The sequence below is a fragment of the Scleropages formosus genome, chromosome 17 (genome assembly GCF_900964775.1).
Source record: "Scleropages formosus chromosome 17, fSclFor1.1, whole genome shotgun sequence".
NCBI lineage: Eukaryota > Metazoa > Chordata > Actinopteri > Osteoglossiformes > Osteoglossidae > Scleropages > Scleropages formosus.
Genome location: NC_041822.1, coordinates 16,807,825 through 16,832,357, shown reverse-complemented (window position 1 = coordinate 16,832,357; position 24,533 = coordinate 16,807,825). Strand labels below are relative to the sequence as shown.

Genomic DNA, 24,533 nt, shown 5'->3' with positions numbered 1-24,533 from the left:
AAATATATAGAAATCAGGCATAATTTTGATTTCTGCAATAATGGTACCAGTTTTAGAAAAACCTCTGCAAGTTCATAATTGGCTGAGCTGGTAGATTTGCTGCAGCAAAATATAGATTATGCTGGAAATATGCAACTGCTCACAGATTTACCAATTCACACATCCATCCTTTCAAAAAGCTATTATTGCAACATGAACTCACAAGGTGTCTTTTTTTCAGTGATGCAGGCCTTACATTTTAACGCTCTGCACATGTTCATAGTACCAGCTCTGGTACAATGTTTCCTCGAAGGCTTTCTGTGATTTGAACAAATGGCCAAACAAAGTGACCCATGAAGTTTAAAATTAACCATATTTGATCAAGGCTGACAGCGGATGTCATTAAATGGGGTCTGGCACCATTCTTACACAGGGCACTGTGTTTTACCTCACCACCTGTTGAGAACTTTAATGAAAAGGAAAGACTTGCTGGAAACCTACCAGAAATAAACAGCCCGAAGGTCCGAAAAAAGCTGTTCAGACGGTTGAACTGAGCTTTGAGATCCAAATTCTAAACCCGAACGAGCATTTTTGGTGTTCTGGAAGTGAGCGTTTGAACAGAAACTGCACGACCTGCAATCTCTCCATGCTTCTGCAGCACAACAAAAAGAATGGGAGCACCTTGTTCCTCAGAGTTAAGACCGGCACTCGGTCTGCTGTATCTGCTGCCTCTCTGTCCGCTTCCAGCCTTTGTATTCTTCAAATTAAACGAGAACACACTTATTTTTTCTACTCACTAATATATTTCTGAATATCTTTTCTCCTTTGTGCGTGTTACGCATGCAAGATGTTTGACATTTAAATATATTAATGCACGCGTACTGCACACGTTGTATTTCCTGTGAGATGTACATCGCTTTGAAGAAAAGCATCTGCTAAATGAATAAATGTAAATGTAAACATTATATAAATTATATAAATGTATGTGATATAAATAGAAATATATCATTTTTGGGCACAGTAATAAACTTCTGTGACAAGAATAAACTTCCATGACATTTGCACTGGCCAAATTGTTCAAAGTATCCATAGAAAAAAAAAACTAAAAACATAAAAAAATTAATTGTTGAAGTTATTGTCTGGCTGTCTTGGCATCCCAGGTGTGAAGCTATTGATAAATGTGTCACATAAAAGGGAGTAGATCTGATTTAGAAACTATAAATGGTGATTAATTTTAAAAAGATATTTCAAAAATTGCGCAGTAGAGTGGTACAATGAGTAGTGCTACCACATCACAGCACCTGGGAATAGGTTTGAATCTGGCTCGGACGGTGTGGGTTTCTTCAGGGTGCTCCTCGCATTTTCCAAAGACCTGCAGTTCAGGTGGACTGATGGCGTTAAATTGCTTCTAGTGTGTGAATGGATGAGTGCGTGTGTGGCTACCCTGCAATGGGTGGACCGACACCCTGTTCATAGTGTGCCTCCTCAGCCTTGCACCCAGTGGGATAGGCTCCAGACTACTGTGACCCTGACCAGGAAAAGCAGTTAATGAAAGTGAGTGAGATGGAAAATGTTTTCAGTACTTGGGGTAGAGCATTCTTCCAGTCTGCTTGTCTAATCTGGTGGCATCTAGCCACTTCTCACATGGGAAGATGGTGGTCACCCCATTGGCAGTGTTTGTGAGCTCCACACGGGCCAGCAACCAACCAGGGCTCACTCCAGAGTTATCATGCTCCATCTTGACCCTCTGCAGCTCACCTAGATCCAGCATCTCCAGCAGAAAGCGATCGGTGTGACCGCGCTCAAACAGGTTCCGGTATTTTTGGCGCAGAGGACGCTTTCCCGAGTCCCCATTGGAGCCATAAATGGTGATTGAAACGTTGGCATCAGTACCGGCACCCTTCTCGTTGCCCGTGACGACAATGATCTCATATTTGATGGGGACCAGGGAGCGGACCTTGCTGGCAAAGCTCTCAATTGCCTTGGTGCACTCAACTGTCACAAACCCATCCCTTTTGGATGAAAGAGGCACCTCTCTGTCGCAGTGGAAGATAAACCTGAATGGAAGACACGTGGAAGGAACAATCTGTACGCTTATTATGCAGTGCATATATTTCAGCTGACACACAGGCAAATTAGAAAAACGGTGGCAAAATACTCCAAATACCCAAATGTTTGAATGACCGGCAGATTTTGCATGGTAGTGTTGAAAGGAGGGAAAGGTAAAGTCTAATTAAGCGAATCAACAGAATTAAATATAGATATACTGAATACGTATTATCCATTTATTATTTAAAAAAACAACACTGACTTTAAGGGCTAAGAAGAGGGGATAAGTGTTATGGTAAATCATTTTGAAACTGAAATATCATATTAAAAACTTATTTCAAATAAAAAAGATACACAATAAAAAGAAGTAAATGAAGAACTAAGAAGCACTTCTCACAGGTTATTAAATGCGGTGAAGTTCTGATTATTATCTCTCTGTAGGTTTGACTCACTTGTTTCCCAGCTCCTTCTCTGTGACAGTGACATCCTTAACATGCCAGGTCATCTGTGTCTTCACCTTTTTGTTGTCCTTTGGCGTGTGCCCAAGGCAGATACTGGCAATTTCCCCCAGATTTTTGCAGGAGAACTCAAATGTGTCTGTCGCACCACTTAAAGCAGAAACACAAACGCACTTTTATCTCAATAAGTAAAACACTGGTCAGACATCAATTTCCAACATCCGTAAGAAAGAACTTAAAGATATCACATGAATGTACAAGAAGAGCACTTTCAGCAAACAAACGGAGCAACATGTGCAATGCAAATATTAGATAACTGGATTCTTTTTAAAATAACTGTAAATAATACCGTAGAAATCTCTTTTTCTTGGAAGAATTCTCCATTACAAATTCCTTGGACCGTGCTCTTTTCCCCTCAAGAACAATCCAGGTATTTTCCTTGGTTGCTGCCCCGTCCGCGTCGGCCGTCGTGACAGCGATTTCATATTCTTGGAAACAAATGCACGAAACAAGGATGATAGTTTCGGCAGCGCTGAGAGGTTCGTACAAGAGCTCTGCAGCCGGTCTATGACTTACCTTAAATAATTCAAAGTCACCCGAAAGACCCGAGAGAATGTAATCGGTGCATTCCCCAAAACTACGCAGCCTTTCTGAATATTAGTATTACAAGAGTTCCGTGAGAAAATGACAGTAACAGTGATGCTTGAAAAGGCTGGAACTGCATTAATGAGAACACACAGGTGCACTGCAGTTGCCTGGAATAACAATAAGGCTTGCACCTGACGATAATGCAAAAAGCTTCGAGCGCTTTCACAGGGATCTACCGATTTAGCTCACTCTAGTCGTATAGAGTCTCGTCAACACAATCATCTCAATTTGCTTAAACAGTTTGGGTTAAACATAACAAGTCCGTCCATCCTTTGTTAGTAACCGTACAACCATGCATTATCCTTAACCGCTTACTCGGTGCATGGTTGCGGTTGTACAATTTCCACTGGTAATCATTTACGCTTCGGCAGATTCGGCAGATGCTTTTCTCCAAAGCAATGTACATCTCACAGAAGAATACAATGTGTGCATCACATCGACAGAAAGAGAGATCTGGGTGCAGATGCGTGATTCTGAAACGCAATTAATTTACTTTCCACCATATGAACCAATGTACGTCACACGAGTAGATGCATAATGGTTTACCCAAATAATCGAGAATTCCTGAAAAAAAAGACTTTTAAAAAAAAAAAAAAAAATCACGAGTAGCTGCATGATAATAAAATTTTTAATTTAACATTCTAACTTTCTAACAGTAATAAGCTTTCTATCTGATCCAGAAGCGTAGAGCATGAGTCAAGGTGCCGTACCCTGGACGAAACAGCAGTCCATCACACACAGAGAATAATTCAGAACCATCAGTCAACCTGAAACACATTGGGACCACGGAAGGAAACCCAGGAGAACATGAACATGAAAACTCCTTGCAGAAAGAAACAGGTTTAAACCCACAGCCTAGGAGCTGTGAGGCAAGAGCACTACCTGCTGTGATACTGTGCCCTCCCAAGTCTGTTTTAATGTGTCAGTTCATGCTGAACTTACTGGTCTTCTCATTGAGGTCTAGGATGTCATTGTTGGCACAAGCTAGCTCTCTCATGATCTGCCCATCATCTTTATTCTTTGCCAGCCACCGGTCACAGGGGAAGCGATATGTTTTGTCCATTATTTCGTCACTCACTTCAATGTACTCCAAGTGCCACCCTGGAGCAAGACCTAGTAACAAATGAAACAGTAAAGTTCGCACACATTATCCTTCAGATTTACAATACTGGGGACTCCATCCCTTTTACAACAGACCAATTACGGCTATCAAATTACAACATGCAACAGTAAACTGCAAGAAATTACCATGTTAGAGCAAAACTTAAAAACTGATTGGATATGATCCCTGGGTGAGCCCTGTGGTCTAAAAACAAAATTAAATGTTACATCAACACAGAAATCTACATTTTTCTGTGTTTCAAATCAATTTACAGAATACACTATTATCCATTAGATCGTATTTTTCAATAACTCATCAAAGAAGTAATTTCAGGTGATTTATGCTGGCATTTCTCAAAAGCTTTTGGACTCTCCAGCACGCTAAGAATTCATCCTCTGTAATAAATGATGTACTTATGCTTATTTATCACCCTTCCCTTGTTTATCCACGCAATAATTATTATAAGTCAACACAAAACAAAAATTATGACCTAAAGGCAGGCAACGGCTTGAAGTGACATGCCCTTATACAAAATGCGTGGTTTGAACCTTCTGCGGAAACACTGTTGCATTAGAACTATTTCATGATACATGCAGACACTAGTCTGTTATGTATTAAAGTTCCAGTTTTATTATCCCTTCTGGCTCACCTTTGTTGTCATGCCAGATTCGTATTTTGCACATCTCGCCTAGACTGAGGATGTCCGCAAAGTGGAACACATCTGTCTGCTTGCGCTCAAACTTGTTAGTGTTGCCGCTTTCCTTCAGGGCAACGGGGCCTGTGTCCCCGTTCTCACCGAACATGTTAATGAATACGTTGGCGTCTGTGCCGGCCCCTGCAGGAAGGATGCAACAAAGAGGCAAGCTGGAACAGGTGGCATGGACTTCTGACATTGTGACTACTGCCGTATGTACAGTTTTGACTGCTGCACTGGGCTATGCGCAAATGTATTTTCCTGTATCTCGTCATGTCGGAATATATTCTTTCTTTTTTGTTTTTCTTTTACTTTGGAAATGGCTTCCAATTGTGCCTTCCAAACAATTTACATATAATGACAGCTTGTGCACTGGCATGGTTTGAGTCCAACCGGTCCGATACATCCTATCAGGTAGTTTGGGATGGCTCAGCCTCTCTCGACTGCTGTTCCACAGAGCTCAGTGCTGGGCCCCCTTTCCTTCTCCATCGACACCTCTTTCCTCTTCTCTGCCATTGCCTCTCACAGGTTCTCCTATCACTGTTGTGCCGATGACACCCAGCCCTTCTGCTCTTTTCCCCCTGCAGCAACAGACTTACCCTCACGTATTACTCCTTTTTACATTTACATTTAGTCACCTAGCAGATGCTTTTCTCCAAAGCGACTTACAATGGATACCATGTAGTGTGAGAAGTGAAATGCCTGCAGTAGTATTACGTATAACAAAGAGTACGGTATGTCCTCAATTTCTGAACCGAATTGCATTAGAATCCATAAAAGTCAAAGTCTTGTATCAGGGACACAGACACTGCTGACATGGAAACTGGTCAGTGGCAGTTTGACATTTGTCACCTAAACATGTTATAACTCAATACTGGGCTCACCTGCAATGTCACTGGTCTTGACCTGGATGGTGTAAGTTGTCCTTTCCACCATTTCCTCCTCATTCACTATGGCTGCCAGCTCACAGATCTTGGTCCTCTTCGGCCCTTTGGTCTTCGACAGCCAGTTTTCGTAGATGAAGACAGACACCTCATCCGTGCTCAGGTTCCGCAAAATGATCTACGAATCGAGGATTCCGACAAAGAATGAACATTTCAACAAGAACACGCGGTTTCCACCTACATGTCATCTAAATTTGTCAGCTGAATTTTAAAACGACAAGGATCACAAAATATTTATTACTGATCATATTACAATTATGTGGCAATGTTGCTTACTTATTTAACATTAATTTCAAGAATGAATAAACGTTACAAGGTTTTTCAAGCGGTTGTGTGTCAATATTTTTGTTACAGGAATGTGAGTTTATAAGGCATTGCAAGCAACCTAACACCTGGCAACTTTTGCGGCGGTCTCTCTAAGGATTCAGGCAATTTAGGAACTTTCCTTGTCTTGTGTGTCAACCAAATCCTACATCCCATCGAGATCACTTAGTGGAAGAAGATAACTGGCCCTTTTTTGCTGGAGGGAGTCGGACAAAATTCAGGCACGGCTAAACGGTCCCATTGGTGCGTCAGGCTCCGGTGAGTTTTACATTGGTAGCAGAAGACTCCTGCTACACCCTCCAATCACACACAGCTCTATAGCTTACAGGCTCTGTGATCCGCAGGGCCGGCATGTGGATCTCTGGAATACATGCTCTTCTGTATGGTGTTGCTTTGTCATGAAAAAAATGGCTTCATTGTAACCAGATGTATCATGAACAGACTATCATATCTCTGAAATGGAACAACTATTAATTTTGAGGGGTGAAGGAGAGGACGTGATGACTGACACAAAGCTAAGCTGTTTTCTAAAAACACTATTTAAAATGTGGCTTCACAGGTGAAATTTCACTTCTCAGTTTCACTCTTTTTGTGTTGTGAAGTGAAAAACTGAATGTGGAACAACAGCTTTGAGAGCCTTTGTCTCTTTAGCACGCTCGTGCCAACCTTATCCAGGAACCAATTGGGGCGGCTTCCGGACCCATCGGTGCGGACTCTGATCTTCTTCAGAGGGGCGATGTCATCAATCTCCAACATGAATGTGTCCTCCTGGCCTCTTTCAAACCTTAAGTGCATTAAAAGTGTTTACTATTGCGTATTTAGGCAGAGAAAATATATGGACGAGATATATTCAAGTAAAAGCCAGAGAGACAGCTGATAGGGTAGTGATTAGAGCTGCTACCATTGCACCCACAGGTCACAAGTTTGAATCCCAGCTATAGTACTCTTGAGCAAGGTACTAACCCTAAAGGACTCCAGTAACACTACCAAGCTGAATAATGGGTAAATAGTTGTAGGTAGTTTTACATTGTAAGTTGCTTGGGAAAGCATCAGACAAACAAATAAATGTAATATAGTAAACACAAATGGACATAACTGCCCAGTAACTTGTAATTCTGTGGCATTTCTACTAGCAACGAGACACACAATAATTTTTAATTAGGGATTTCAAATTGATGTAAGAGTGTTAATAGGTCGGATTGGTGTAGTTTTCTAGCTAATAAACATGGAGCGTGTAACATTTATGTGGTCTTCATTAGTTCTTTATTTTATTATGTAACAAACAGGAGAATCAAAGATTTGTCTTAACTTCTTGTGAAGGGACCATTAGATTATGTGAGTTTTCTAAAGACTTAAAGCATCCTTTTCAAGTTTTTGCAATTTGAACAGTTCTTCACTGTTTAACTCATCTGAGCCTAAATAACTGTCTATAGATATATATTACTCTTAATTGCTGTATTTATGCTTTGCTCTTCAATAGATAAGTGTTTAGCATTAAACTCCTACCAATCTGAACACCCACCTAAACATTTTACTGTTTAGTTTCTTTCCCACAATATATTCCTTTTGGGGCATGCAGCTTTACTAGATTATTATATTCAATTACAGGAGGGATTATGACACAAGGTTTATAAAATCACTATGCAAAGAAAAGGACAGTTCACCTGTCCTCATTTTTCTGGAGCAGGATCTCATCAGTGTTCCCATTGGCTCCGAACACGGTGATGTAGATCTTGGTGTCGGTCCCTGCTTTCTGAACGTCTCCTGTGACCACTGTGGCCTCATAGATAACCTGAAAGTTGAAAGACAGCACCATTGGGCCTTTCCTTAACATGTCTCCACCTGAAACCTGCTCTTCCATTTACAGTTATGATGCTGATAGCAGCACCACCCCAGTCACGGGCGACCATGCAGAGCGTGACCGTGGAGGGAAGTAATGAAATGTCCTCCATACAGTGTTCATGCAGTCATTCATAAAACCTTCACTCATCTGGTGGCTGTCTCTATGAATTGATGACATTTTGACAGTGTACAAGTTCTAGCACAAGTAGACAGCATGTAAAGAAAAGGTCAGCGCCTTTCAGTTCAATACAGCTGCTTTAGATGTGTCTCAGTCTTCATTATGGCCCACTTACTCAGTTTGCTGTGTAAAACACATACAGGTGGAACCAGTCTATGCCACCAGTGTCCAGCGGACACACCTTTCGCACAATGGTGATGATCTCAGCATCCAGCACGCTGAAGACCCGTGACGTAAGCCCATCGCCCCGGTCCTTGGCCAGCCAGCACTTGCATTGGAAGATGTACATGACCCCTCTAGTTGGCACAGCAACCGACAACTCATCCACTAGCCAGCAGCTCTCAGGAGTGGCCCCATCGTGTCCAAGCTGCACAGTGAGAAGAGAACGAAGACATTTCCTCATACTGTCACATGAAGCCAACGTCCAGCAAAACATACAGAGCCTGACTAAGGCCACACTGTGAGGGAAATGTTGAATACGACTCTGCACCATCTGCTTCCGAGGGTTCAGAGGCTTGCAAGGGCACGGAAATTAGTTAACAAGGCACACATGCGGAGGGGAAGTGACCGTGGAGTGGCAAACTGACAGGTACTCCTGTGATCTGTTAGCCCGTCATCTGTGGTGTCTGTCACAAGTGGTGTGTGTGGGAGGCAGACGACTGAGGGCAGCAGGGCTTTGCCGAAGCTGAGTCAGTCTTGGTTGTGATAATGCCAACATGCTGTAATAAGCACCAGTCTCTCAGCCTCATACGCCATCACATTAGACCCTGGAATATTGGGAGTACCACTCTATTAAAGGGTTTTTCTTTCATGTGCTTTTCCTCTGTACGTTAACCCTTGGCATGCAAAGGGATTTTTAGATATTTGGGTACCGAAAGGCAAAGCTTAAATATTAGCTCTTCAGACTAACACACTTTGGGAGAATGTGCTATATTGTACAGTCATTTTACATATACTCCCAGTTACAGTCTTTCAGTTGTAGAACCAGCATAATTTGTTTATGAAATCTGCTTACAAAGTCTATTGTAAAACAAAGTCGTATTTGTTTTTTTTTTTTATTTTGTATATTTTGTGTTATAAAACCTGTACCTTTGTTTTTTACCATACAATAGATTGAAAAATTGCTTTGAAAGTGGGACATAAAATACAGATTATTTTAAAATTGCCTGATAAGGGAGTTATTGTAACACACACACACACTCTCAGAACCGCTTGTCCCATACGGGGTCACGGGGAACCGGAGCCTACCCGGCAACACAGGGCGTAAGGCCAGAGGGGGAGGGGACACACCCAGGACGGGACGCCAGTCCGTCGCAAGGCACCCCAAGCGGGACTCGAACCCCAAACCTACCGGAGTGCAGGACTGCGGTCCAACCCACTGCGCCACCGCACCCCCCGTTATTGTAATATAATTACTTTAATCTCTTATAAGACTTGTAACCCTTTGCTGTTGAGCTATTGTCAGAAATAAATAGTAAATCAAAACATAGAAAGTCATCAGTAATGTTATTGCATTTCAAGACAATTATTTTTGCTTTGTCACTTCGTTAATCTTATCACTTCATGTTAACCTGATAGGTAAGGCTTTCCTTTGCCTTTTTACCTTTCAACATCTTTTAGCACTGCCATTAAAACGTTACTGCAGGACTCATTATTATGATGGATGAAGGCTTTACATTACGATCACAAAACTCACTTGAGTTGGTGGGAGATAACTGCAAGCTGGCACACTACTATTATACTAGCAAGATGTTCGAAATAAACTGTACCATGACAGGGCGGGCCATTTGCTCATGTGGTGCTTGTATTTTGAATTCAAATGTCAGTTTTCATAAAGTGTTTTCTGTTATTCTGAGTTGATAAGTTGTGGATAACTTGTTATGCAAATGTTAGAGTACAGCGTACTGTATGTTTGCGAGCATGTACGAGTTCTTGTAATATATGCATACAAACCTGAAAACAGCATGCAGCTGGTCCTCAAATTATGAATGTATGACCGAGATTTGGTTAGTTACTTGCAAGGTGTATAAGTCGAATGTAACATAAAGCAGGCAAGGGGCTTGTCAATTCTCTATTCAGCTACTAATGTTTAACAACAAAAATAGTGTTATTAGACTAAGTGAGTGTAATTTCAGAAATGCCTTAGCAAATGTTGCTTTAGAGAAAAGCATCTGCTTAATGAATAAATGTAAATATAATGTTAACAACCAGAACAGCTCTATGAGGTAGAAAGCAACAGCAGGGATATTCGAATAGGAAAAGAGCGGAAGAAGGGACCGTTTCTCTCTCCTATTCAGCAAATTACGGAGAGTGAGGGAAAAGACAACCCCTCTGTCTGGTGAGCTGGGATGACTAGTGCACATGCATGGCTTTTCTGAGTGCCCTGGCAGGGGTATTTACGACACAGTGTAAATAAGAAAGCCCAGTATATAACTATGCCCACAACTAGATCAGGGTGTTTGTGCTCATCTGCACCTCACGCAGACAAGAATCGCACGTCAGCTCAGAGCTGGAAGAATTACATGGAAGTGCGGGATGATGGAGAGACAGCACTTTGCTAATGGCTTAAAGCAGGTAGATGTAGAAGGCATAAGATCGGATCATCTACAGCTTGTTCAGCTTCCTTTTGGTTCCATTACACCTTCTGCACACTTTTTGAAAAGCTTATGGCAATACTTGCTCTTTGGGATCTTTAACACGCTGAGTGATGCTTTGAAGTGCGATTAGAATTGGTATGTTGCTTCTATTTTCGTGAAAAAGTAAGTACTAAATACTTCTCAGAAAAGTCAACATTAGCAAAAAGTTTGTTACTCAAAAGTTATTTAGTTGGCAACCATCTGTATGTTGCTTGCAGTTTTTTAGCTTAAGTTTATGACAGAATTGTCATGGTGTCATAAATAAGTATAAATACATTTTATGACAGATTAGGGCAACTTCATAACTTTTATGCCATCTTGCATAATGCGGTACAAAACAGACAGAGCAAAACTGTGATAAGTGGTCAAAAATTTCTGCCAAATGCAGAATATTTTATATGGCAGTGCCTTATGTCATCTGTCATAACACAGATGCTATGATCCTGTTGTCCTTACCGCATTACTGCAGCTTGGGCCGGCAGCTGGTTTTGCATAGTACTCTACTTACAAACCAGTGATGAGACCTTACTTCAACAAATGAAGTTTCAAAGAATTAATTGGACTCTTGCCCAAACTTTTACAGACAATTTTTTTCAAACTTCTTTTGTTAAAAGTTTAGTTATAATGAATGTAGTGAAACACACGCACATCTTGTAGACGTATGATTAAAAAAAAACATTAAGAATGTTTGGCGAGGCACACTACCTTATTTATTTACTTTTTGTCTAACGACTATTGAGTATCAATAATTTAATAGTAAGAAATGTAATACAGTTGTAAGACTGTAATTTGTGCTGGTTTGCAAATCACTGTGTGACAGTTTCACCTGGGTAAGGTACTATTTAATTGATGGAGGGGAACTGACTGACTGGTGGGTCATTGTGCCTTTGTTTCCTTGTTCTTTAAAATTTAATTGAACGTTGAAGAGTCCTTAATTGAGGACAAAGGACTTGGTTTCAGTAGGACAGGCCAAAAGATGTATGTATAGATTTGAGGAGGACATTCTCTCTGTTTCTCTGCTTCCTGTGTGTAGTCTTCCTGGAGATGACCTCACCTCCACCTTCTTTATCTCACCCACATCAGCCCCATAGGTCTGAAAGTGGTCCATGCTTCCAGCCACAAAACAGTTCTTCCCATGGGGCAGGTCAAGCCAAAGCCGATCTGTTTGGAGGTGGTCTGGCCCCTCCACAATGATGTAGACATGGCTGGTGGTGCTGGCATCCCGGGCCATGCCAGTGGAGACAGATACATGGTATGGAATGACTGCACCTAGGGAGATAACCACTGATGACCACTGGCAACATGCTGACAGAAAGAAACATGGACCTGTATGCCAGCAGTATGCCATTGGCTTGAATAAGAAAAATATTATAGAAAAAATTTATGTGTTCAGAGTTAGAATTTCGCACTTTTCTCAATTTGTACAAAAAAGAATAATGATACAGTACATTGCATCTTGCTCAAAGGAGGATCTGTGAGATGTCTTGTATTTGTACCATTAACCCAGTGGTCACATTTTTGTCACCAAAACCATATGCTGATTAGAGGACACAGCAGGCCTGAATCAATTCATAAAACAAAGATTTGAGTTAAGACACACTATGAACAGCCCCCAAAACCCTGGTAGGTGGTCAGGAGTTTGTGTGTTAAGCGGAATTGTTTGGAATGAGGTCCATACCAGGGCTGTCCTCTATGATCTCCTCTTCGTCCTTTTTCTTCTTGCTCTTCTTGTTCATGTTGCTGTCCACACTGACCTTCATGGTCTTCTTTGAGCTGTGCTGGCTGTTCCTCTCCCCCTCGTAGCCCTGAACACAGCTGTTAGTCACACCAGACACAGCACGAAGGGGAAGACTGACTGGTACAAATGATCAAAGCTGGGAGAAATATTGTGTTAATATTTATTCACATGTAAGTAACTGACACGGCTTAAAATTTTACAGTTTTCTACTCTTCCATTAGTAACTACAGCAGAAAGAACTGAACCATAAAATCTTTTTGTAGACGGACAGCTTTCCAGCTGTGATACCCAGGAAGTAATTTCAGGAAGTTTCAGGAGTATGTTACCTTGACATAGAAAGTCCTTTCAATGCACTTGTCTTCTTTATTTTTGGAAAGCCAGCGTTCACACAGGAACAGATAGACTTCCTCTGTTTCCACATCAACCACCTCTACTTGGTCCAGATACCAGTCTGCATACATGTTGGTGTTGTCATGACGTATCTTAATCTTGAAGATCTGACCAAGATCCACAGCTTCAATTGTGAACTTGTCCACCTTGGAAAAAAAGACTGAGTTAGGGCTAGGGGTTAAAAAAAATTCTTTATGAAGTTCCAGGTTCAAGAATTCACTTTGTCAAGAAAGGACATTATTTTATGTACTGGAGAAACAAATCATGTCAGTGCTGGTTGCTGGGAGCTGCTGATGCTTGGATAACTCAAAACGGCCTGTCTACGCTAACTCCCACCCCCTATCCTTGACTGCAGCAACACTGCACAGAAAAGGGCATGACCCACTGTTATAGTGGTTTTCGTCCGAGTACTTACCGATCCTCTCTCAAACTTGTTCCTATTGCTTTCAGACTTGCTGAGCTTTCGCTCACCAGTGTCGCCAAGGTCACCGTAGATGGTGAGGAACACGTTGGCATCAGTGCCTGCTTTGTACACATCACCCGTCATCACGGACACCCTGTGGGTATGCACTAGGCGGAAGAGGGGTGGACATGAATAAAGGGATTCATTTAGTAGGATATCACAAAATCACTATGTCTAGCTGTAAATCCTCCCTCTGTCTATACTGACTATTTTCAGATTCAAGTGCTAGTTTACCCAACTGGTTGACTTGAATGCCAGCTATTGTAGGACTGGAGATCAGTGCTTCAGTAAAAACAGGCAACATGAAAAATAATATGAACTGTATGGCATGATTGCGGACCAGAGGCATGTGCGGCATTTCATAAGTGCCACTAGAGGCAAAGCAAGTCCTGCTGTATGCATGTGGTTACCACGGAAACGATTTACAATGCCTGTTGTTCTCATGCAGAGGTTATTTAAAGTTCTGAAACACCACAGCACTCCAAATGAGTGGCTTATGAGTACATACTCTCTAGTGCGTCCTCGACCTCGATCTCTGTCTCCTTCAGTGTCCCATCCCTCAGCAGTTTCTTCTGGACGATGATGGAGGGCACCAGCTCCCTCACAGTCTCGCCATCATCCTCTGACCTGGCCAGCCAGCGCTCACATGGGAAGATGACCGTCTCAGAACCCTTCCAGTTCGGCACAGGGAGGGCAACAGGAGCAACATTTTTTCCCCATATTAGCAAACAGGTACAAAGAAAGGCAATGATTTCAGTGTTAAGCTCTGTATTATTAACAGTAACATTCCACCATTCGCTGTATAGTAGTCTGTAGTTTTTGAGAATAAAATGTAGCAACTTTCCAGGATTTTCTTGTTAAGATATAAGATATGAGATGAGATATACAAACCGAGAACAAATGGGTGTCTGTAAAGTGTATCACAATAAATATTTTATGTATCACAATAAGTGCTCCTTCTGGAAATTCAGACATTTTATAAGTACAGTATCCTACCTTTCCTTTCCTTAGAAGCCTTCTGATCTCAACTCTATCCAGGTGCCAGCCAGCATTGATCCCTCTATTGTCATGTCCAATCCGGATCTTCTCAATCACATCTCCAACATCCTCCAGCTGCAGATATACAGTGAAACTATTATTATTTTGTTCATGGCAGTCTGGAGCCAGTGATTCCAGTGGGATAGGCTCCAGACTGCCATGACCCTGCCCAGCGCAAGTGATTTTCAAACACTATAAAGTGAGTGTGAGAGAATTCCAGCTATCACATGGGACCCATCTTAGGACTTGATTCAGCAACCTTCAGGCTGCAGTTCTGCATCCACCATGTCACCATCCACCTGCCACCCTTTTTCTAACAATCAGTCGCCCACTTCCAGGACTGTTTGGTGCTACTAATGTCTTTGCGATTTATGAAATGCGCTTTCATTTACTGTGTTGCATGTTGCTTAGGAAAAATGTGTCTGCTGACTGAATAAATGTAAATGCATTCATGTACCGGACTGCAAAACATCCTCCTTTGAAACATCTTTTAAAAAACATCATAAAAACTGAAATACAGCCATCCATTATCAATCCATGCTTGTCCATTGCAGGGTCAGTATAGTCTGGAGCACATCCCAGAAACACAGTGTGAGGCAGGGTACTCTCTGAACAAGATGTCAGTCCATTGCAGGGCAATCATGCAAACTCATTCACACACTCATACACGCTACAGGTAGCTTAGAGGCAGCAGTTCACCTGAGTCACAGGTCTTTGGACTGTGGGAGAAAAACCTCACCATCTAGAGATACATATGGAGAACACACAGACCCTGCATAGACAAAGCCGCGTTCAACGCCCTGTTCACACAGACCTTGAGCTGTGAGACACCAGTGCAACTTTCTGTGTCACTTTGCTGACCCAGTTCAAATATAAATGTCTTTATTTTTACTTTTCCTGTAACCGATACCAGTGTGTACTGCTGCGTGTCAGGTAAAATGTACTATGATTTACACTAGACTCACCTCCACAATGAACATGTCCTCAGCCCCCCTCTCAAAGTACATGCGCCGCTCTCTTTCACTGACACATAGATTCTTCTGCTGGGTACAGACACCATTTCGCCCATACAGAACAATGAAAACGTTTGCGTCCGTTCCTGCCCCAAATATATCGCTTGTAAACATCTTAATCTCATAAGGCACATCTGGATATGAGAAGCAAGAAAGAAAGAAAAAAAAGGTGAAATTGTTTACTTTTCGCAAACAAGGACCCCGTGCATATGATTAAGGAATGGATCAGGAACAGCAACAAATTAGCTGAACATCCATTAACACCATGCATTCATATTTAAAGTAATTCACATCATAAACATTATTTAACACAATATCCAGTTAAGGATAAAAAGCAGATTATACAATTACTTGATGGAATTAATAGAAGCAGTTTGCATTCAGATTATATTATTGCTGTGCTCCCTATAAAAAAAAGATGTAATTCCAGATTTAGTGATTATTTTGTGATTAATCCCAAATTTTGTGCTCATTGACAATATAATGTAAATTAAAACACTAACGCTGAAATAATGTGCTCCAACAGTCCTCCAGAGGAAAGGGTTGGTTTGACATTATGGTTCGAGCACAGGGCACTCACATGGCGTGTACAGTTCAGTCTGCAGCTCTGCAGGGTACAACACCCTAACAATAGCTCCGTCGTCCTCACCCCTGTCCAGCCAGCGCCCGCAGGGAAAGCGTAGCCTCTCGCCTAGGGAGGGGGCATCAATTTCTACCCAGTCCAGGAACCATCCGCTGGAACCTCCTGGAGCACACGGGGTCAGTGTAACGTACCGCTGGTCGGCATGTAGACACCAGGGTTCCTGCTGTTATTCACCGGGGAACTGAGGGACACTCACTAAAGATACGGTGCACTAAGTTTCCATGGGAAAGACTGACTCTAATTACATGGAGGCCATCCCCAAAATGAAACCACATACTCATATACTGCAGAGAGTCAATAAACATTTGTAGGACTGACAGAAAGAGCAGAAATTCCTGATTGACTGTATCCGCTCTCTCACACATATCATGAATGGAAAAGAGACTCAGGAGCTCAGCCACAAACAATGTCCATTATACAGGTACTCTGACACTAATGCATTTCTTTCTACCATGTGAACGGATGGGACACGGGCCAGTGCCGAGAGAAGCGTTGTGTTTTAAATGTGCTTCGTGTGTGCCTCTCAGTCTCACTCACAGACAGCGTATTTCTCTCACCTGAATTATCATGACCGATGAGCAGCTTCTTCAACGGTCCAATGTCCACAGCCTCGACGGTAAACTCATCAATCTTCCCCCGCTCAAACTTATTCCTGTTACTCTTACATGCTTTAAGGTTTATTATCCCTGCAGAGAAAATGGAAATCGAGAGAACATGTGATGTAAGATACTAAATACTGTAAAGGTGGTAGTGCAGGAAAGTTAAATTTTTTAGACATTTTGGCCATGAAAACACAACACTGCTAAAGTTGTAGATGAACAATAAAAATTTTGGTAGCACTACTTGACACTGAGAAGTGAACATTAAGGTATCTTCTTGCCAAGGTAGTTCTATCAGTACACTGGTTTTTCTCTGTTATCATTTTTCACCAAGAAAACCATTACCGTGTGACCTGTGAGCTGTATAAATAACCTCAGAGCAAAGTCACAATGAAATTGGAAAGGCTTTAATTTGACAAGAAACCATTTAGAACTTCTTGGAATTGGCACTTCCATCATCCATACAGAATTAAATGTTCTGCTATATTTACTATGAAATCACTAGGGATTAAACAGGGTGAATTTACTTTGGACATACTACTATTATTCTATTTTTAGCAGACACTTCTGTCCAAATCTACTTAAAATAATAGGGAAGCAGCTATTAAATGATTACAAACTAATCTGTAAACTATAACTGGCACATTTTTTTCCAGCTTAGCCTGAGATTTTACTAGGCCATGCTCCATACCGTGACATTATCATAAATTAATATTAAGGATGTTGTTAAATAAAACATTACCAAAATCTTTAAAATGAGTTTCATAAACATTTCATAAAGACATTTCGTTTGTCACGTTACCTGTGTCATCCTTGGTACCATACAGGATGGCAAAGACATTGGCATCTGTTCCTGCATATTTCTTATCTCCTGTCTTAATCCATAGTGAAAACGTTGTTGACATAGCTGAAATAGAAATTAATTAAGCAAAATGAAATTAAAGTTTTTGCATATACATATTCCATTCATTTTACAATGTGATCATCCTAGTTTTTAATACATGATGATGGCATCATGGCAAAATTACTTTTCATACACTTAATCCCAAATCCACTTAATCCTGTTCACACAAAAAAGTACCGTTTGCGCCCTAATTCTGGTTTGTACTCTAAATTCCGCTTGCACACTGATCCTTCTGCCTTGCTGTTTAACCAACTCTATGTTTTACACACTTTTCACACAAAGATGCTCTGCGGAGAAGGTAAGCACCCAGGTGTGCAGGTGTGTATCCAAGTGGTGCAGGTGCACCGTCATGCATCAACAGCACACCCAACACCCACCCTTCTGTTCCAGGCCCAGTGTGGCCCCAGAATCCTCCTCATCATCCGAGCCCCCCTTCATGAAGGCCTCATCCACGGGTACCAGCTCCCTGGCTATCTGACCATCATCTTCATCTACAGCCAGCCACCGATTGCAGGGAAAGTAGTACCTTTTTCCGAGATATTCACAGACATTTGTCATTCCAATGAAGCAAAAATTTTTACACTGCAGTTGCAACTTTTCCGTGAAAAAAATGTCAGAAACACCAATATAGTCTAGCAACGAAATAAGTAAAAAAATCTGAACAGCAACGATACATTTAAAACCTGAGGCTTTTCACGGTATTTTACAGCAGTAACGTGATGTATAAACAGTACAATAAATGTGTTTTTATGTCTCCACCAGGGGGAGAGCTATCACTGCAAGAGCTGAAGTGCTTCATGGTGTCATCACTGCAGTGTTTATGAATTCATGTAAACAAAGCAATAAGAATGATGTGGGATGTATTACACCTCAGCTAAATGCTGGGGCAGCTGGCAGTACAGCGGTTACAGATGCTGCTTTTGGACCCAAATGTTGCAAGTTCAAATCTCACCTCTGACTGTAGTAACTTTGAGTGAGGTACTTACCCGAAACTGCGGAAAAAAAACACCCAGCTGTACAGAGGGGTAAACAGTTGTAGGTAGATAAGAGTTGTAAGTTGCTTTGGAAAAAAGTGTCAGCTAAATTAAAGTAAATGCACTTGTACATCTTTATTCCTGAGAGTGAAGCATTTCTGTTTTGTAAATGCTGTGTGAATCTCTAAAGAAAAATCTGGAGTGACGTAGGGGTTTGCAGTGACCTTGCAGTCTGAGGGTTACCAGTTCAAGCGCCCATATCTGTTGGCCCTGGAGAGAGGTACTTACCTTGAACTGATACTCTAAGATTACTCTGCTCTATGAATGGCTAAATCAATGTAAAGTTGCTTAACTAAGTTACTTTGGACCAAAGCATCTGTTTAATTTTTACAATTTGATTGCTCATTTGGAGACCTGACTCTACAACCTGTGCGATAGTCCCTCCCTCACTCACGTGCTCTCTTCCTTTGTGTCCATGATCTCCACACGGTCCAGAAACCAGGCTCTTTGCGGCGATGTGTTGTCATGGCGAATGCGCAGCTTCGTCAGGGTGCCCAGGTCTACAGCAGTGATGGAGAACAGGTCCACCTGCGTCCATACAGGTCGTGCAGCAGTCAATCCAAGTACAAGCTGACATCCCACTGTTGTATAATTAATTTACAGAAAAGCTTCTATGTGTATCTTACTGTAGAATAAATATCCTGCCAGTTTCAAAACACATTTAACATAGAAGGACAATAAATTACTGTTGTCACGTAAGCTTTACTCAAGAGGCATAGCTTGAAGAACGATAATGGGTCAGATCACATTAACAGGTGCGTAAATTTATACTGTTACATCTCCTTTGATTAACACAAAGGGATCTCTCAGGTTCCTCGGGGACTCTGTTGGATGTCATGCCTGGGTCAGACACTTGGCATACACCAGACAACTAATTCCTGGCACAGCGATTACATTGCAGTACCCGTAACATGACCCGGGGCGCACCTGGCCAGTCTCAAACTTATTGAGGTGGTTGGAGTTCCTCAAGGCCCTTTCCCCGGTGTCTCCATTTTCTCCATAGATGTTGATGTAAATGTTGGCATCTGTGTTTGCTCCCCACACACTTCCAGTAAAGACTCTAACGCTGTAGGTGTTTTCTGTGGGACACAGATCTTGAACTGGTCACTTTCTGCCTTCTATCCAAGCACCCACATTTTTTTTTAATTGAAAATCAGACTTTAACTTTCAAAATGCTTTTATTTCAGAAATAAAGAACTAATAGATAAGGGGTGAATAACTGGTGTGGATAAATTACAAAATGAACAGATGGTGCTAATGGTAATTCAGTTGACTCTAGTAGCTTATTCCATAGGTGACCATGTATGTGGTGAAGTTGGACATCTTCTACCTTCCAGCTCCTCATTGTCCTCAGGGAGCAACTCCACCACAACCTCGCCGTCCTCCTCATCCCGGGCAAGCCAGCGTTGGCAGAGGAAGCTGTAGGTCTCCACAACGTCCTGTGGGTTCTCTGAAGCCTCCTCATCTTCTTCATCCTTCTTCTTTTTCTTCTTCTTCCTGTCTTTCTTGTCCTCCTTCTTGACCTGCTTTGACTCAGCACTCAGGGTCAAGCGTTTGATGGTCACAGACTCCAAGAACCATCCTGACCCAATACCTGTGTTGTCATGGCCTACCCGTATTTTGAAGATTTTCCCCACATCGGCTGCCTCAACCTACAGAAACCAGCAATCACCAGCTCAATAAGCAAGAAGAAAAAGAAATCCCATTTGGATTAACTAAAGTAGTTCCAGAAAACTGCATGAGACCATCTGCCAGTGATATTTTTTTCACTGAGAAAAGTATTTAATACAAAACTGCATGGGTTTTCAATGAGGAAACACAAGCTGTACCTTGAACACCCTTTTTGTTCCTCTCAGGAAGTTGTCTGACCTATTTTTTAAGGTGATTAACTCAGTTTTCCCCTGATCCCCATAAATCTGGATGAAAACACTGGCACCGGTGGCGGCTGCAAAGACATCGCCAGTGACCACTATGATCTCATAGTTAATCACTGAAATAAAAAAAAAAACACAGCACATATTTCAGTATCAGGCTATAGAAACATTTGATTAGGAAAGAGCAGCTGATCATAGTTTTCAGTTTTAGAGCAAAAGCTTTGTTTCCATGTTTCAGTGCTTTCAGTTGTTACCATTGCCCTCTCAAACTCCTACCAATGAAATAGTGCTAAATGCAAATCCTTGTACATTTTTCAATTTGTAGGATCTCGCTGGGGTACAGCTCCACCTCCACCTTGCCATCAGCCTCATCTTTACAGAGCCAGCGGTGGGAGGGGAACATGTATTGCAGACCGTGGAGAGGGACCGCAATTTGCACGCTGTCCAAGAACCAGCCAGACCGTAAGCCTTCATTGTTGTGTCCAATGAGGAGACGATTGATCTGATGTGGGGGGCGAAAGGCAGAAATGTCTGGTTCAGTAAAAAGTAAACATTCTCCACAGTTAGATCCACTGTTTTTGTATGATAATGTTTAATGCTGTAGTTGTCAGGTGACAACAATAAAACAAAGAAATTTCTCTTGAGAATACAGCTGAACATCCTTTATTTATGATTAATAATGATCAGAATTTTTATATTGCTTTAGTTTTGACTTTGAAACATGCTTAGGGCATTAAAAGTTTATGCATATAGAAATATATACATTGGTAATAAAGTAATAAATAATTTGTTACTTTAACTGTTCATTAAATTTGAACTACTGAACTGAAGTATTGCTCTGAAATGATTTTTGCTTACTCTCCCAATATCTGAAGTTTCAATCGTGAAGATGTCAACCTGCCCAGCTTCAAAGTAGTTACGGAGGTCATTGTTGGAGACCACCAGCACGGTCTTGCTGGTGTCATTGTTTTCTCCATAGAGCTTGATGAAGACCTTAGAGTCAGAACTGGCTCCCCTCACATTGCCTGTCTTTACTGAGACGTGGTAGCTGACATCTGTATGGGGCAAGGCTGAGAGTTACATGTTTGCATGACAAAGGTAGCTAAACATATATTTGCTATCCAAACAAGGGTGCAAATAATAAAATTCCATGAGGAATTCCAAGATACTTCAAACCACCTGCAGTGTAGTAAATGTTCCAACGATTAACAAATCAGAAGAGTTTATATAAATGGTCCAGGCACAATATCCTCATAAACTTCTCATAAACTTGGGTAAAGAGTTTTAATTTATTAGATCCTGTCATTATTCTGAGCCAAAGGCCTCATAAACTTACTGTATAGGCGCTGCCCATCCTGAAATGGCACTAATTCTTGAACGACCTGTCCGTCATCCTCATTTCGGTCAAGCCACCTGCAACAGCAAGAGAGGCGGTCGACTGGAATGAACAGTACATGCAGACTAATATTTTATTTATTGCACGGCAATCACCGCAAAATCAAAACTTTTTTAGTGGATTATGAGGAATGTCAGACTATTTTAGATTTTCACTACTTGTATTATGCTTTCATTGTCAATATGAGTAGGCGGCATAGTAGTTACCGTAGCTGGACTTGCATAAACTGCTACTATTGTACTATTGTGCCAATAAAGTGCTGAACTGGCTCATTTGGCTGTACTTGTTCTATTGTTTAAAATGGGTAAATGTGTGACAGATGGAGAAAAACATCCAGTAAGCGCATAAATGAGAAGATTTACTTATAATGGATAAGCAGCAAGCTTGCCTGTTGCATTGGAACTCTATGGCATCACTTTCTGGCTTTCCCTCCTCTCTCACCACCACCTTGTCCAGGAACCAGCCACAGCCCCCGCCCCGGCCATCATGCCCAATGCGCACCCTCTGCACCTTGCCCAGTGATACTGCTTCCACCATGAACTCATCTGCCTACAGAATGCATATGCAAACTCAGAACATGATTTATGGTTCATTTTAGGAATTTTCCATAAAAATGTACATGTGGTTTGAGTGCAATATCTTCGAGTTCGAATATCTTCTTTCCGTCTACTTATAAAATGGATTAAATCTCAAAATAAAACAATGACACTGTAATGGTCCCATAATTTGGTGGTATGATGATATTTAGCAGATTTGTTTGCAATAAAAGTCAAAAGCTGTTGAAAATACAGTAACCTCCAGAGCACAGGGGTACGTAACTCACATTCCCTTTTTCAAACTTATTAACGTTATTCTTGCAATTCATGAGGATGCGATCGCCTGTGTCTCCTTTGCTCCCAATCAGGCAGAGGAAAACTGTGGCATCGGTTCCACCGCCACGGATATTCCCAGTATATACTGTAATACGATATTTTATCACTAGGAAAGAGGACATAATCTGTTAATCTGTACACATAATGGTCTCCAGTGAGATGTCACATACACATAAACTGGTGCAGCAAAGCAACCATTGTCTTGTAAAGAGCCCCGGAAAATGTGCTCAGTTTAGTAAAGGAGTGCAAATATTATGTTTGAGTATGTGGAAATGTTACTCTGAAAGGTGATGACTGCCATTTTTTACCTGTAAAAAGCTAGCCAATGATGGAATGACATACCTTTGGATGTCTGTTTACCCAAATAATGGTAAAAACTGAAAAATGCAAATATATGATGACATACTTGTCTTGATTCTCTATTCATTACTCTAACAGTGCTACTTTGTCATATATGCAAAATCACCCTTATATAGTATAACATGACTTGTATTTTAAGTGAAATGTGCAAGAAAGAAAAAGTTTTTATATAGTTTATTCTCAAGAATAATTTCTGAAAGGACATGAAGGGTCTCATGGGGGGAGAAAAAAAGAAGGACAAGATACAGGTGACGGTACATGGCAAAGGGTCTGGAACAAGTTCCCCCATTGAAGGGAGTTCCCTGATGACCTCATTGTCATCCTCATTGACATCCAGCCAGCGCTCGCACGGAAAAGTGTATTTCTCTTTTGTCAGTGTCTTCATCAGGGTGATCTGTGATGAGAAACAGTATCCATACCCGGTTCACAGCTCAGCTGTCACATAGTCACCTGGTGTGAAAAATCCACCTGTAGATTACTTTTTACTAATAAAACATGCATTTTTAAAAACAAATATGTATAAAATAGAGCATGCTGTTGCTGTAACACAAATGTAAAGACCATGTGTAATACAGCCTGGCCTTGCAGGTTATTTCTTTATGCTTTTTAATACTTAGACCTCACCTTGCTTAGATGCCACCCAGCAAAAGGATACCTCTTTTCATGCCAAATGCGTAATTTCAGAAGCTTTCCCAAATCTGGCAGTTCAATCTATGTATGTTCATGGAAAACAAACTGTCTGGATATGACCATATCATATCAATATTACATGACATTAAAATAGTTAATATTTCAAGTGTGGTGTAATTGTTACATGTAAACATCTGTATATGAAAGAAACACGCAATGTGCCCGAAACATTTATTTTTTGCCTGTTCATACATGTCCAGTACATGACTTAGTCTTACCATAAACTTATCCAGCTGACCCTGCTCAAAATTATCAGACTTGTTATCGAGTTTCATTTCATCTGATTTCCCCTTCTCTCCGTAGATCTGCAGGCTGACCTCTGCATCTGTCCCTGCTCCTTTGATATCAGACGTCCAGATCCACAAAGACCAGGGGTGCTCTGGGGGGGGAGCCACAGAACCACAAAACAATTAGCTGTCTGTGCATTATGAACTGTTTGCACAGACCTGGACATACTTTACACAAGATGGGAAAAGCAGTATTGAGTGAGAGGTTGCACATCCCAATATCCTATGTCAGACCAAGTGATCTTCAGCAAGTCAGTCAATGCAAGCAGTGAGTACAGTGTTAATAATACAGCATAACATCTTCTGAGTCACTTGAGGGGTGGATAACATAGTTGTTACCCAAACAGGTGTGTACAAGAAAAATTATAGGCTTAAGTG

At 41.3% G+C, this 24,533-nt stretch overlaps 1 protein-coding gene across 1 annotated transcript in view; it reads right to left on the bottom strand.

The window, feature by feature from the left end:
- Positions 1 to 1,555: 1,555 nt before the first annotated feature.
- The window catches only part of loxhd1b (lipoxygenase homology PLAT domains 1b), a 31,896-nt gene continuing 8,918 nt past the window's right edge, over positions 1,556 to 24,533 (bottom strand). The window contains exons 10-41 of the mRNA XM_029259720.1: positions 24,087 to 24,247; positions 23,803 to 23,889; positions 23,437 to 23,572; positions 22,770 to 22,924; positions 22,335 to 22,495; positions 21,887 to 21,963; positions 21,409 to 21,605; positions 20,860 to 21,052; positions 20,506 to 20,666; positions 20,007 to 20,328; positions 19,604 to 19,755; positions 19,071 to 19,204; positions 18,020 to 18,168; positions 17,541 to 17,645; positions 16,697 to 16,825; positions 16,077 to 16,241; positions 15,449 to 15,630; positions 14,442 to 14,558; positions 13,954 to 14,116; positions 13,349 to 13,552; positions 12,919 to 13,142; positions 12,533 to 12,659; positions 11,909 to 12,117; positions 8,400 to 8,585; positions 7,863 to 7,990; positions 6,865 to 6,982; positions 5,815 to 5,992; positions 4,886 to 5,071; positions 4,077 to 4,247; positions 2,836 to 2,974; positions 2,481 to 2,636; positions 1,556 to 2,036 (exon numbers count right to left, since the gene is read on the bottom strand). Of these exons, the coding sequence (XP_029115553.1) occupies positions 1,556 to 2,036; positions 2,481 to 2,636; positions 2,836 to 2,974; positions 4,077 to 4,247; positions 4,886 to 5,071; positions 5,815 to 5,992; positions 6,865 to 6,982; positions 7,863 to 7,990; positions 8,400 to 8,585; positions 11,909 to 12,117; positions 12,533 to 12,659; positions 12,919 to 13,142; positions 13,349 to 13,552; positions 13,954 to 14,116; positions 14,442 to 14,558; positions 15,449 to 15,630; positions 16,077 to 16,241; positions 16,697 to 16,825; positions 17,541 to 17,645; positions 18,020 to 18,168; positions 19,071 to 19,204; positions 19,604 to 19,755; positions 20,007 to 20,328; positions 20,506 to 20,666; positions 20,860 to 21,052; positions 21,409 to 21,605; positions 21,887 to 21,963; positions 22,335 to 22,495; positions 22,770 to 22,924; positions 23,437 to 23,572; positions 23,803 to 23,889; positions 24,087 to 24,247 (5,453 nt within the window). The remainder of the gene's footprint in view (positions 2,037 to 2,480; positions 2,637 to 2,835; positions 2,975 to 4,076; positions 4,248 to 4,885; positions 5,072 to 5,814; positions 5,993 to 6,864; positions 6,983 to 7,862; positions 7,991 to 8,399; positions 8,586 to 11,908; positions 12,118 to 12,532; positions 12,660 to 12,918; positions 13,143 to 13,348; positions 13,553 to 13,953; positions 14,117 to 14,441; positions 14,559 to 15,448; positions 15,631 to 16,076; positions 16,242 to 16,696; positions 16,826 to 17,540; positions 17,646 to 18,019; positions 18,169 to 19,070; positions 19,205 to 19,603; positions 19,756 to 20,006; positions 20,329 to 20,505; positions 20,667 to 20,859; positions 21,053 to 21,408; positions 21,606 to 21,886; positions 21,964 to 22,334; positions 22,496 to 22,769; positions 22,925 to 23,436; positions 23,573 to 23,802; positions 23,890 to 24,086; positions 24,248 to 24,533) is intronic.